The sequence below is a fragment of the Adiantum capillus-veneris genome, chromosome 17 (assembly GCF_014529385.1).
Source record: "Adiantum capillus-veneris isolate H3 chromosome 17, ASM1452938v2, whole genome shotgun sequence".
In the NCBI taxonomy this organism is placed as follows: Eukaryota; Viridiplantae; Streptophyta; class Polypodiopsida; order Polypodiales; family Pteridaceae; genus Adiantum; species Adiantum capillus-veneris.
This window is the reverse complement of record NC_140947.1, coordinates 143,231,669-143,245,943: the sequence shown is the minus strand read 5'-3', so window position 1 is coordinate 143,245,943 and position 14,275 is coordinate 143,231,669. Positions and strand designations below refer to the sequence as shown.

The 14,275-nt window shown below is 43.2% G+C and overlaps 1 protein-coding gene across 4 annotated transcripts in view; it reads right to left on the bottom strand.

Moving 5' to 3' along the window:
- Positions 1 to 14,275, bottom strand: part of LOC147438230 (uncharacterized) — a 57,017-nt gene that overhangs the window by 35,569 nt on the left and 7,173 nt on the right. For all 4 annotated transcript variants that reach the window (XM_086487529.1, XM_086487530.1, XM_086487531.1 and 1 more), the window contains exon 4: positions 8,057 to 8,123. In XM_086487529.1, the coding sequence (XP_086343655.1) occupies positions 8,057 to 8,123 (67 nt within the window). The remainder of the gene's footprint in view (positions 1 to 8,056; positions 8,124 to 14,275) is intronic.

Genomic DNA, 14,275 nt, shown 5'->3' with positions numbered 1-14,275 from the left:
AAGAGTTTGTGCGCAGTATGCCAGAAGGTCAAGTTTAACAGGCATAAGGCTCACGGATTGTTACAGCCTTTACCCATACCCACCCACCCCTAGGAAAGTATTGCAATGGATTTCATATTTGATCTCCCGAGAACACAGAATGATCACGATGATTTTTCGATTACATGGCACGTCTGAGACAATTGTCTCCGACAGAGACCCCAGATTTATGAGTTTGTTTTGAAGGCAATTTGGGAGAACATTGACACGCGGTTGCAGTTCTCGTTAATCGTTCCACTTGCAGACTAACGGGCAATCAGAGATTGCAAATTCAGCGGTTTTAGATTAATTGGAGTCTTGTATCTCGGATAAGAAGACTCAATGGGAAAAGAACTTACCTTTGGTGGAATTTGCCTACAATAACACGATACACTCTTCGACGGGGAAGACACCATTTGAGATTGTGGAAAGTGCTGCGAAGGTTCCATCCTTCCGGAGCACGAAAGATTAGATATTTGAAGAGGATGAATATTCGCGAGATTTGGATACGGCTTTTGCCAAGGTTCGCGAGACTTTGCAGGAGCCTCAAGAACGACAGAAAAAGGCAGCGGATCGGCTCGTCGCGACTTGAAATTGAAGGAGGATGATTGGGTGCTCTTACGTTTTGAAAAGGCACGCCTAAGAAAGAAAAAGGGAAAGGAGAGGTTTTTTCCAAAGCTTAGTATGCGATACTACGGACCTTTCCAGATTACTGAAAAGATAAATGATGTCTCCTTCCGATTGAAACTGCCAAATACTTGAAGGATTCACAATGCATTCCATGTGTCTCTTGAAACCTTTTAAGGGTGATGTGCATGATGATGGGGAGCCTAATGAGCAACCCGAAGTGGAAGAAAACGAGGAGATCCTTGTTTTTGGCACATAAAGATACGAGACTAAAGGTAAAGTCCGAAGGCGGTTCTTGGTTAAGTTCAAGAACTATCCTGCATTGGATGCGAAGTGGATGGGGGAGGAGAACCTAGCAGATACTCCTCAGATTGTGAAACTTTACCTCGATGCTTTTGGTTTAGCATAGTCTATTCCAAACGGAACCTAGATTTTAGCTTGGCCGGAGATCTGGTGCAGTGGGATGCACAAGAGGGGAGTCGCTCCGCTCCTTTGTCAACAGATGCCTTGATTTTGATACTAAAGTCACTGATGTCTCTTTGAGCTTCAGGGATACTGAGAGCTGACAGTATTCTGCTGGATGACTTTATGAAATGGAATTCCTGATAATGATACTGATTTGTTCTTGACTTCTTTTGAGTGCAGGAACTGATAGACGAAATGACTGCAGCATTTTGGTATGATTGATCTCGAATAGACATGGTTGCAATAGGGGTTAGTCAATCGGACATCGATGAGGTCCCGATTGGATCTAGATGCGATTGCTAGCTACATTGCCGATAAATCATGGTCTAAGATACGAATGAATGTTGAATGTCCTGTGATGTCATGTGTTGTGACTGTCGATTTGGTACATGTGCTAGATGTGTGTTCCTAGTACGTAGGTACTAACAGTCAGTGTCTACTAAGATGGTTTATGGCTTCTGTCGGTTTTGCAGGCGTAATCGCGGTCGATTACAATGCTTTCAAGAGGGAGGTATGTCACAAAGTGATGACGTGGCTACTGACAGCAGAAACCCTAATTTCTGTCAAAAACTTTAAAAATCCTGCAAATCCTAATTTCTCTCAAAAACCCTAATTTTCAAAAAAACCCTAATTTTTGGAAACCCTAATCCTAACTGCTGGCTGAAACCCTAAGTGGTTGGAAACCCTAAAAGGCTGGCGCCAGTGCCACGTGGCAGCAGGTACGGAATCCCAGATTTTGCGGAAGCTGAGAAAAGCAGCTACCGACGCTACACATGCTTTTTGGCTACGCTTTGAGAAAAAGAGAGAGAGAGAGAGAGAGAGAGAGAGAGAGAGAGAGAGAGAGAGAGAGATTTGATCTGCTTTATTTTGCTCTCATTAAGAGAGAGAGAAACTGCTTTTGATTTTTAAGCTTTTGGGGCTCTGCTTTTGGGCATCCCTTGTAACTTTTAAATTAGTGGATTAGGGCTCACTTCTGAGAGCATCTGGACGCAGAGTCTGAGAGTGAAACCCTAACCGCTCTCTTGTACTTTGATGATTGATTAATACATACAAAAATACCGAAAGGGGCGCCGGTCTTTGGGGCCAATATCTCTAGGCACGGAACTCCGCCGGGCCAGTGAAAATCTGTTGTGATCTGTGAATTGTTTTGAAGTGGTTATTTGGTGCTGTCGCAATTGATTCTTGACTTGCAGTGTCCGAGTCTGTAACAGTCTCACATGAAGTGTTATGGTCATGGGAGTAATCGGCACCTTGTGATCTTATTTGATCTTGGTAGTATGGATCATGTGATTAGTGATTCTCTTGTGAAGAGCGCACGTTTAGAAGCTACTCCAACGGATCCCATTGTGCTCTCTGGATTTGATGCTAGCATCCACTCCTCACTTACGCATGAATGTCCTAGAGTAACAGTCTCAGTTCAAAACGTAGGTTTTGTCTTAAGTTTGTTATTTCTCCTCTGTCTGGTTGTAATGTGATATCTGGCATAAAGTGGCTTCGTGAGTTTGATCCACAAGTTAATTGGAAAGAAAACCCTCTTACTCTCTCTATTAAAGGTGTCTCTCATGTGGTTATTCGTTGTGAGCATAGTATTTCTTCCTTGCCATTGATCTCTCACTCTCATGTTTTGAAAGAGGATAAAGCACGCAATCCGGTAGTATCTCTCAGTACACATTCACACAGTTCAGAAAAGAATCAGTCATTGCATGAAAAGGAACCTCTCTCTGTCATTCATTCTCTAAAGCTGAGAAGCATTTTGTGTAAGGTAGAGATTCCAGTGTCAGTATTGGTCATCAAGCTCTCAATTGGCTCCAACCCACCATGCCTAGTGTATTTTGGAGTGACCGTCAAGCTATGGTTCTAGTCTTGTGAGCAATTTGATGGTTTGATTGATTATGTTCCTAGTAAAGCTAACCCAATTGCAGATACGATCAGTCACGAAGACAGATCTTGGCTCCCAAGTCGAGGTCCACAGTACCCATTCAGAAAGTATCTTTTATTCGCATGAATAGGTAGTATGCATTTTTTGAGTCTTTTATTTTCGTCACCATCTTTGTGTGTTACCTTCTCATAGGAAGACCATTTTGAACAACACACATGATTCACTCATGGATGAATGAGCACACAAGGATGAAGATTTCTCTAGGAAGGGTAGAAAGTTTGCATTCAAGGAATACACAATGTTTCACCACTATAGATCATGTCAATACATTTTGTCCTTGGCAAAACACGGTCACCGCAAAAGCATTAGCACGATTGTCCATTAAGCATTGGTATTCCCTTTATGGTTTTCCAAAATCGATAGTTTTAGGTAGAAAAGTGAAGTTTAAATCACGTTTTTGGCATGTACTCGTTGAAGGGTTTGGCACTCCGTCACATTTTTTGTTTGCGTTCCATCCACAATCATTTAGAAAGGATAGTCCTTTTCTAGTCATCCAAAAAGTAAAAGATTTGTCAATGAAATTGTAGTTGAAGTTGTATCAGGGAGATCCTCCAAAGGAGATTCTAGAAGAAGATGAACCCGAGATCATAGACAAAGTTAAAGACATGGAGCCGAAGCAGATTTTCCTGCATCGATTTCGGCGCGGCCCAAACAAGCAAGCATTACATTCCTTTTTTTAATTCAAGTATCACAGTACCACGCAACAGAGTGGGCTGACAAAGATTTCTTTGCAGATCCCGTGGAGTTGTTGGAGGACTACACGGAAGCCATGCACTTCGGTACCAATACCTTACCTTGAAAAGGGAGGGATGTCTCGTGCACATCTAACCCTATGTGCATGTGGACAAGCTAACTCCTATTTCTAGAGTTTAGGACAACCTAGAGAGTGTTATGGTGAGCCTGTAAGCAAGACATGCATGTCTAGGCACTTTAGATTAGTTACATACCCTCTAATTGCACATGAGCATAGCTAGTGTCTACTATGAGTAAGCATTGAAAAGTGTTCCCATACAATTGCATTAGTACCAAGCCTAGGTATTTATCTGTATGTGAATCACCTCTTATTAGTAGTTCATCAACTTATCAATAAGTGACATTTTTGCATCATTTTAGAAATCGTGGGATTTTCAAATGCATTGTCCGACTGAGCCTTTAATCCCATATATAAGTGACCCTAGAGGTCACTTCTTAAGCATAAATCAGTACCTACAATACAAGTACCAAGTACCCGCAGTACCTCAGCACCTCTCTGGTGTTTTTGCACCAAATCAACCAGCGTTTTCAGAATTCAGCCCATTGTACCAGATCAACCAGCGTTACCAGAATTCAACCCATCGTACCAGATCAGCCAGCATTTTCAGATTTCCGCAATAGATCAGCTAGCGTTTTCACATTCAGCCCTCAGATCAGCCAGTGTTTTTCAGTTTTCAGCCCATCGCCGACACCGGCAATAGCAAATCAGCCCATAGCCTCATAAGCATTCGCAAATCCTATTCAACATCCCTAGCATTTTGCATTTCAGCCTTTCGCCTCGCAGATCCAAGCACCTATCGCAAGATCCCATCAGCATCTCAACATGTAGGACCATTGTATCAACATTTCTGCAATCTAAAGCAAATACCTCTCTAGCAATAGAGAGGGGGTTTTGGGACCCCATCTGGTGTCTCTCTCTCTCTCTCTCTCTCTCTCTCTCTCTCTCTCTCTCTCTCTCTCTCTCTCTCTCTCTCTCTCTCACAGAACCTTCACTCACAATATGATTCTCTCTTTCCTCTCTAGTATTTGCACCTCTCATGAAGTAAAAGGAACTCTCTCATTCAGTAAAAGGAACCTTGGGCAATGGGTACGCACTGGGCACTCATCCTGAGTATTCACCATCAATCTACACATTACATCCTCGTGCCCTAGATACCCCTCACAATGCAAACGAAGTTTGCCTATGACAGGTGTAATGACAACGTCCCATCTTGGTGCCGCTAGAACTGCATAAGTCAAAGGTCCCATTTCATCTGGCGTAATTCCAAGTCGAGCCGGTAATTCCATCGAGATGCAGCTGGCCTTGACACCTCCGTCAAAGAAAATGAAGGCTTCTTGATCTTGTACTTTGCCCCACGCTCTGCAGAGCTCCGTACTTTCCTCCATTTGTTCAGGGTCGATCCCCAAAAAATCTGCTACCAATCCTGCTTTGGTCTTTGCTTTCTTTGCTCGCTTCTCCGCTACTCTAGAACTCTCTCGCTTATCCTCTGACTGTTCTTTAGGTGCTTTGTTAGAGCCTGGCACACACATACCCTTGTTTCTCACAACCGTAACATTTACCCTCTTTAAAGTATTCAGAGTTATGAAGAAGTAAAAACACGCTTAAATTGTAGCCACTTTGTTGGTGCCTCTCCGTATAAGCGATATAGACCACCAGGTATGTGCATTCCACTTGAGATAAGATGCCGCCCTCCGGACCTTGGAGCGTCCTCCGGAGTAAGCTATATCAAATTGTTGGATGAAAGCGAGGGCCTTGTGGGTATCCTTGAAGCCCGAGAAAGTGTCGACCTTTATTGTCTGCCAACCCTCCTTGAAATCCTTAGGCTTCTTGCCCTTATCCTCAAGGAAATCCAACTGATTGGCTTTGTACAAATACTTCCTCTTGGTGGAAAACATCGGCTCATCAGAATCCGAACTATTTGAGGAGAAAGAATCCTCATCCGAACCATCAAAAGATCTTCTTGATGGGTTAGTCGATGCAGAAGCGTATTCCCTAATCACCAATGGTTAGCATTAGGCTTTGGAGAGTGAAGCCTTAGCTTAACCAAGGTGTTAGGATTAGGGTTAGAGAGATGGTGATTAGGGTTAGGTTATGCCAAGAGTAAGAGCATAGAGAGAGAGAGAGTATAGACACAATGAGAGGACTCAAAGTGCAATGCTTCATTAGAAAATAGCCTCTAGTATAGGCTTGGTGCTTTACAATTATTGGCTAGATGGGTTGCATCTTTTTGTTATTAGACCATGCCAACATTTATCTCGTCCTAGGTGGCTAGTAGGCATTCCCACATGGTGCCACAAGCTAGGCTTACCATTACAATCACCCCCTTAAGCCAAACTTGGGGTTGTACAAAGACTTTATATGTTTTGGTTCACATGGCTGACACATAGGTTTCACATAGATAAGGGTATTGTTGCACGTAACACAAAAGGGCGCGCACACACACACACAAAAGTCTTTTGAGCTACAGTTTTGCAGTAATGACACACTTATTAATCGAGTAATTAATTGCACCGATGGAGCCCAATTAGAGTAAGGAGATAGTCGACAAAAAGCTCTTGGCAAGGGCTTCTCCCACACCACCCTCCTAATGCGAGGGGATTATGAAATAATTAAAAAACTAATTGGAGACGAAACTATGAAAAAAACATACTAAGTGTGAAGGCTGATTGAAGATTGTAAACAAGCACTAAATACAAAGAAATCAATTCTAATTGCAACTTCCTCCTCTTCTAATCACCAAAGGGTAGTGGAGCATGCTCGTGCCCAAGTGGTGATTGGGAAGTGGGATTATTAAGAATGCTAATGCAACAGTAATTAATAGGCCTAGGTGTGAACCGTCTGCTCTGATATCACTTGATGGGTTAGTTGATGCGGAAGCGTACTCCCTAATGAAGAGAGAGAGAGAGAGAGAGAGAGAGAGAGTATAAACACAATGATAGGACTCAAAGTGCAATGCTTCATTAGAAAATAGCCTCTAATATATATAGGCTCGGTGCTTTACAATTAGTTAGATGGGTTGTATCCTTTTGCTATTGGACCATGTCAAAATTTATCTCTTCCTAGGTGGCTAGTAAACATTCCCACGTGGTGCCCCAAGTTAGGCTTACCCTCACACTTTTGTGGGATCGGCTCTTCTTTGCCTTCTTCTTGCCTCTGTTGTGTCTCTGAGTCTTTCTCCTCTTTTTGCTCCTCCTATCCTCGTCACTAGACTTAGAGGTAGAGGAATTGTCTGAGCTATCAAAAGAGGGTGAGGATGAACTAAAAACTCAATGTGCTTCATCCTCGCACGGAACGCTAGTTTCCACACCAATTGTATGATATTGAGGTTGTCACAATAAATGACAACCAATCTGTATCCCCAACTCTCCAAGTAGCATTTGCAGCCATGCTACTCACAATTTGCCACTGCAACACGCATGCTTTTTGCTAATCCATGTGATAGCAGCATGCCCAAGTGCGAACATAAATCTACTGGTACATCGCCGATCAAGTAGACTACCAGCCCAATTTGTATATGTGTAAACCATAAAGCTGCAACTCCGTCCCAGCCTGATAATCCATAGTAGCTATCACACACTACAAGACATGCATTAATTGAAGAAACAATTAACAAAGAGGTACTTGATGAGGAATATGCACCACAAATGATAATAAGAAACTTGTGCAAAATCAATCCACTGCAAAAACGTCATGGTGTGCAATCTACGTACTCTTGAAAACATGGTTTTCACATGTTATTGAACAAATTCACAAAAGACACTCATAAGTTGATGGTAGTTAACCACACGACTACACACCCATCAACGCCAACATCCCACTAACCTCGCCAATGCCCAATAGTTGATCTGCTCTTGAAAACTCCCTAAAAATAAATCTTATCGTCCCCTAGTGGAGCCTGTATGAAAATTATGAGTAAAATTGACTACTTTCTGTTCAAAAAATTCAAGCCATCACACTAGAGCCAAATAACTCTTGTTCTTGTGCATAGGCACAATTTTATACATACAGATACCATAAAATGAAGCATTTGATTACGATATAATGGGATGAACAAAAAATTCATAGAATCAAGCCTCAGTGGTTGCAGACATCCTATACACTGATTTTTGACTTTCAAATTCATAGGAATTGACACTTTCGGTATAAAACCTATTGTAATTCCCTCATAGGAGCAACATAAAGTTTACAGAAGAGCTACTTTGTACTTGAGCACGACAAAAACCTACAATAAAAGTAAATCAGCACATACTTACAAAATTTTAAGGAAAAAATAAAGATAGATGGACTCTTGGACTCTTCAAAGATAATGCGCCGTAACATCTGCAAACAAAGGCAATGACCCATGAGCAACAGAAGCCTTTCTGTTGGAAAGCAAACGTCAAAACAAAATTTAATTGTCTCCATTCAAGTCAACTTCTCAACATGCACTAACAATGTCAAAAAGGACCAAAACTTTCTCCAAGACAACATGAAATCCTGCACAAACAAAACTTCCCAAAGCTGAACATTGAGACGTTAAAAAAGAAAAAAGAACTAAAGGGACAAGGATGAAGAAGGTAGCACACCAATAATTCCAAACTACAAGCTAATGGCCATATCACGGCTGACAAGTCAAGTCCATCCAAGGAGCTTACAAAATGCAAACTATATTATCTAAAGATAGGCTACGAGCATTAGCAACACAATTGGTTAAAGAACATATGCACAACTTGTTAAAAGACGACTCTCTCTCTCTCTCTCTCTCTCTCTCTCTCTCTCTCTCTCTCTCTCTCTCTCTCTCTCTCTCTCCTTTTGTGTGTGTGTGCACGCGTGTGTGCAAAGGAGGCTGTATTATGTGTATAAAAAAGACCTCTGGAGATGCTCAATGGCCTATCACCCAGAGGAAGTACAAAAGTGTGATAACAATGTGAGGGCTATGTGGATATCAAGGTGGCTTGTATGATGAATGTAAAATGAACCACTAGGGAGGTGTATAATGCCATATGATGTGAGTACCATGATCCCAACTAAAAAAGATTGAAGATCTCGCCCATGTGTGAAGAAAGGAGCATCTACGCCGCTCTACTCCCTTGAGGAGCCTGCTGAAGTATCCCAATAACTACGAAGAGTATGCAACATCTCAGTCCAAATGACTATCAAAGTGGTGGATGTAGGGGAAGACTGTGAGCCCAGAATGTGAGCACAACAAGCCTTTCACATGGTCCAAAGAGTGATTGTATAGATCATAGTAAAAATTGTATCTCGCTAGTAGAAGTCCAACTGGTCATCTGCATCTGTAATCATTTGTAGAGTGTCTGGTCTATATCCTAGTGAAGTGAGTGTGAAGACTGGATCTATCGGCAAGCCCTAGATAAGGTGTGACCGTGGAAATTGCAAAATCTATGCAACTTCCCCCCACGTCACGAGTGACGAAACCATCATGTTTGCCCACTCTAATCAACAAACAACAAACTCCACTCCACACTGGATGAGCGTATGGAAAAATCCAGAAACAGTGCCTCAAAGACTCCGGCTGTAAAGTACATCTCTGACAAGTCAGATCATGAGCAGTGACCAAAGCCCAAGTGCCACCAAGCTATCCTATATGCACTATCCTCTATGTGAAATGGCACATCCTACAACAGATCCTGAGGGTCCAGATGCATGACCAAAACTGTCGCTGAAAAGCACGATAGATGTGCTGATCTTGACATACCTCATACTGACGTAGACAATGAGCTACGTGTTGTGTCCATAGGATAAGTTTCATCCCAAGAGAGATAGTGTACTCGAAAAAAGAAAAGAGGGGCGCCATCCTCCTGCAAAGAAGGCCGCTACCACTCACCAAGCTCCAAGTCCAACTCACTAGGGGCTTTCCTTGCCATATGCACAACCTCATAAGAGGTGCCTCCTCTGCAGTGAAAACAAGGTAACATAGCTTTATCCCAATGAACTCGTAGCCATATGTCAATAGATCCATCTAAGCCACCCCACATAAAGTTACACACTAGGCGCTTCAAATGTGCCATGATCTCAAAGTGAAGTCATGTGACATGTGGTGAACCAAGCCATCGCAAGTGGAACCTGATTGATTGCAAGGGCTCTGCCAACCAAGGGCAAATACAAGGAAACCAATGGCAAAGTTGCCTCCTAATGGACTGTAAAACAAGCTCAAATTGCTTCTCAACTAACACATCAACGCCAAACATGAAAACCCAAATATCTTCAAGTCTGTCCTTTGGGTAACCAAGTGAAATTTTCTTATACACCCCATTGACGATCCTCATCAACTCCTACTAGAAAACCACAACACTTGTACCAGTTGATGAGAGTACCACTAGCCAAGCAAAAGGTAGCGAGGCATCCCGTCGACTATCAAAAGTGGGCATGGTGTAGCATACAAAGAGCATAGTATCGCCTGCATACTCTTGATCCAACAAATTATGGCGAGTCATCTAAAGGCATCGCAAGGCCTGTCAACTGTGGTGTCCTACGGTGCAAGAAAAGCAACATGGCCTTAGCAAAAATTAAAAAGAAGTTGCCAAGGGACTTAGCGAGATAGGGGAAACTCCGTCCAACATGGCCTCTAAGCGTGATAGCATTGGAAGCAGTACGATAAAGGGAAATGCATCCTCTATATAGTCCCCTCCAAGAAACCCCAATCTACTCTATCATAGGCCTTCTCAAAATCAAGAAGCACGATTCAACTATCCTTACTCCCAAGCCCACTCCCCTCATAGAAAGAAAAGATGTCCAAAATGCATCGATCCTGTACAAAACCTATCTGAGAAGCATGGATGAGAATCGAGATTAGGTGTACATGGTTACAAACGCATACTAATGTCACGTGCACATAAAACCCTATGTGTACGTAGACAAGCTACTTCATGACAGGGGTTCAGTTAGCCTAGCTTAGGAAGTGTTTTGTGAGTGTTCGCAGACCGTGCATGCCCAGACACTTAGAGTAGATGCATATCCTCTGGTTGCACACAACATGGTCATCAGCATTACCAGCAAAATTCATCAGGAGCATTTTACAGTGCACAAAACCTATTTTCTCTATTTTAGCCATTTTTCACTTATTATTTATAAGTGACTTTGTTGGGAAACTGGGTAGGGCAAATTTGCTAAGTTAATATATAAGGAAACTGGGAGTCACTTAGTGGAAGCAGAAGAAGCAAAGGAGAGCACACGAAATCTCTTGCAGTAGGCCCTCTAGCGCGACTTCTCCAGCAAGAACCCCCCCAAGAAACCAGCGTTTTTTCTGCAAATTCAGCCCAAGAGCCTAGCGTTCTTGGATCCTTCTATGAGCGCCAACAAGCAGCAATATTCAGCCAGCATTTTTGCAGCTGCTGTCCAACGTTTTCAGCCTGCTGTAATTGCGTTTTTCAGCCCTGCTGTCCAGAGTTTTCAGCAGACAGCGTTTGTTCAGCAGATGGAACTAGCATTTCCAGCACCTAAAACCAGCGTTTTCAGCCAGCCGTCTTACCCGACTTAGAACCTCATTGCATCATAGCTTCAAGAACTTGCATCAGCACCTTGTATCAGATTTGTGCAATCAATAGTAGACCACTCTCACCATAGAGAGTGGGGCCTTCGGAGGAGGGTTTGACAACATTCTGGTGTCGTATTCTTCTCTCTCTATCTCTCAGTCTCAGCACCTTCATTCACAGTGTTTGCCACTTTGTTTGTGATCATTTGCACTCTCTCACTAAAGGAACGGAAGGCTCTCCCTTCCGTAAGTAAAAGGAACCTTGAGCACACTTAGGAGTACTCATCTTGAGCAAAGTTCAACATTCACTTCCGTTGCACCTTACAACTAATCATGCGAGCAAAGATCTTATACACAGAAGACATGAGAGTGATCGGCCTCCACTGTCAGAGGGACAATACATCTCCACCTTTCGATATAAGAGAAACCAAGTCTTGAACATATAGTGGCACGCATCTCTCATATGTCAAAAATGTGTTGTAAGCCAACAAGCATAACGAGCCTAAGTACATCCCAAAACTGTAAGAACACTTGCCGAGTCAACCCTTCCTCTTGTAATGTGCAGCGGAAGTGATTGATGGTAAATGCTTAGGATGAGTGCTCAGTGTGTATCCAAGGTTCCTTTTACTGAATGAGCGAGTTCTCTTTACTTCATGAGAGATCTGCAAAGACTAGAGAGAAAAGAGAGAATGATACTTTGAGTGAAGGTTCTGTGAGTGATACAGAGAGAGAGAGAGAGAGAGAGAGAGAGAGAGAGAGAGGACAGACACCAGATCGGGTCCCAAACCCCCCTCGCCCCCCTCTCTATCACTAGAGAGGTATTTGCTTTAGATTGCACAAATGTTGATACAAGGTCCTTGAAACGAACACACGAGAGTGGATCTCCCGGCTACACAGACCGCCTACACACACGCGTCGGACGAACCACCGACCATAGCCACCATCCGGCAGCTCCCCCGTGTTGGGGCTAGCATCCGAGGACGTAGGCGTGCACCTGTAAGACCAGGCATCCCATACCACCCGGCCTCACCTCCTCGAAGTGACCTCGCACACTCCTAGCCTCGCAAGCTAACCACTCGCACTCTGGGGTCGATAACTACAAATGAGGCCTTGGCCTCCCTTTTATAATAATGGCCGACCACACTAGCCGGGTTCACACTACGTCCGCCCAGACACTGGACACCCACCATCCTGACGACGTACGGGCTAAATCCCCTCTCCTATAAGCGGGACATAACATACTTCCCCCCGTAAGAACCATTGATGTCCTCATCAATGGTTAAATCCCCTCTTCTATAAGCGGGACATAACATACTTCCCCCCTTAAGAACCACTGATGTCCTCATCAATGGTTAAATCCCCTCTCCTGTAAGAGGGACATAACATACTTCCCCCCTTAAGAACCATTGATGTCCTCATCAATGAAGTGGGGATACTGAGCTTTCAATGCTCTAACTGATTCCCAAGTGGCGAACCTTTCAAATTGACCCTTCCATTAATTAAGTACTCGTCATAAGACTTTTAAGTTTTGGTGCGAATGACGGGTACGATGATCTAAAACTGCCTCTGGTTCTCGAGGAATATACTCAGTTTGCATATCTTGCCATACATTTTCCTCGATGTGAAACACCGGATGTACACTAACATCCGAAGGAAGAGCCAGTTTAGAGGCAGCTTGGCCAATCTTCTTTGTGCCCAAGAATGGACCACAATATCTAGCTGAAATTTTATAATGCTTTCTTGTTCGCATAGTCTTGGAATCCCTAGGTATCTTCAGATAGACCCATTGTCACACCTTTAGAATCCTGGGAGATCTCTTTTGATTAGCATAAGTAGTGACTCGATCACAAGCCGTTCTTACACTATCCTTAGCCAATTCGAGCATTTCTTGCATGTCGTACAAGAAATCACGAGCTTGGCGTTCCTTGACTTTCTCTAAGCCAATAGCAGTTGGGGATTTAGGTTCAAATCCATACATCAGCATGAAGGGGCTAAATTCAGTAGCACAATGATTGCTACTATTGTAGGCGAACTCTAATTGTGGAAGATACCTTTCCCAATCAGACTGCCTGTGAGAGACATAAGCTCTCAACATGTCCACTAACATCTGATTCATCCTCTCAGTTTGTCCCTCGGACTCAAGATCGTCAGAAGACGACATACTCAACTTTGTCTCAAGATTAGGAAACATATCTCGCCAAAATCGGCCAGTGAACTTAGTATCTCGATCACTGACGATATCCTTTGGCAGACCATACAGCTTGTAAAGCTGATCGACAAATAAAACTGCCAATTCATGGCTTTTTATTGTCGACTTCGTTGGTATAAATTTCACCATTTTTGTAAGTCTATTGACCACAACTCAAATGGCGTCATTGCCCCGACTAGTATTTGGCAAACCAACGATGAAGTCCATGGAAATACTCTGCCACTTGGCATCTGGGATCTCCAATGGATGTAGCAGGCCAACTTTCCTAAGGCACTCTGCCTTATTGACCTGACACTGAGTGCATCTCTTCACATAGCTCTCTATGTAAGAGCGCATCCGTGGCCAATAACAATATCGCTTGACCAAAGCCAAAGTTCTCTCGATGCTTGGGTGCCCAGCACAAGGAACATCGTGGCATTCGAACAAAATCCTTTGTCGAACCTCATCGATTTCCGACACGCAAATTTTTCATTTCTGAGCAATAGTCTACCTCCAATGAAATATTGTCGCTATCTCATCTCTCCAGCACGACTCACTTAGGTCTACAGACCACCCAAGCCTGTACGCGAGTGTAACAAACTTGGACACTCCAAGTCAAGATTCTACCGCGACACAGCAGAGATTCATTTCAAAACAGTTCACAATTCACACTTGATTCGACACGGCCCGGCGGAGTTCCGTGCCTAGAGATATTCGCCCCAAAGACTAGCGTCCTTTTCGATATTTCTTGTTGTATTAATCTGTGTTCAAAGTACAAGAAGTAGGAGGGTTCTCACTCTAAGACTCTGCATC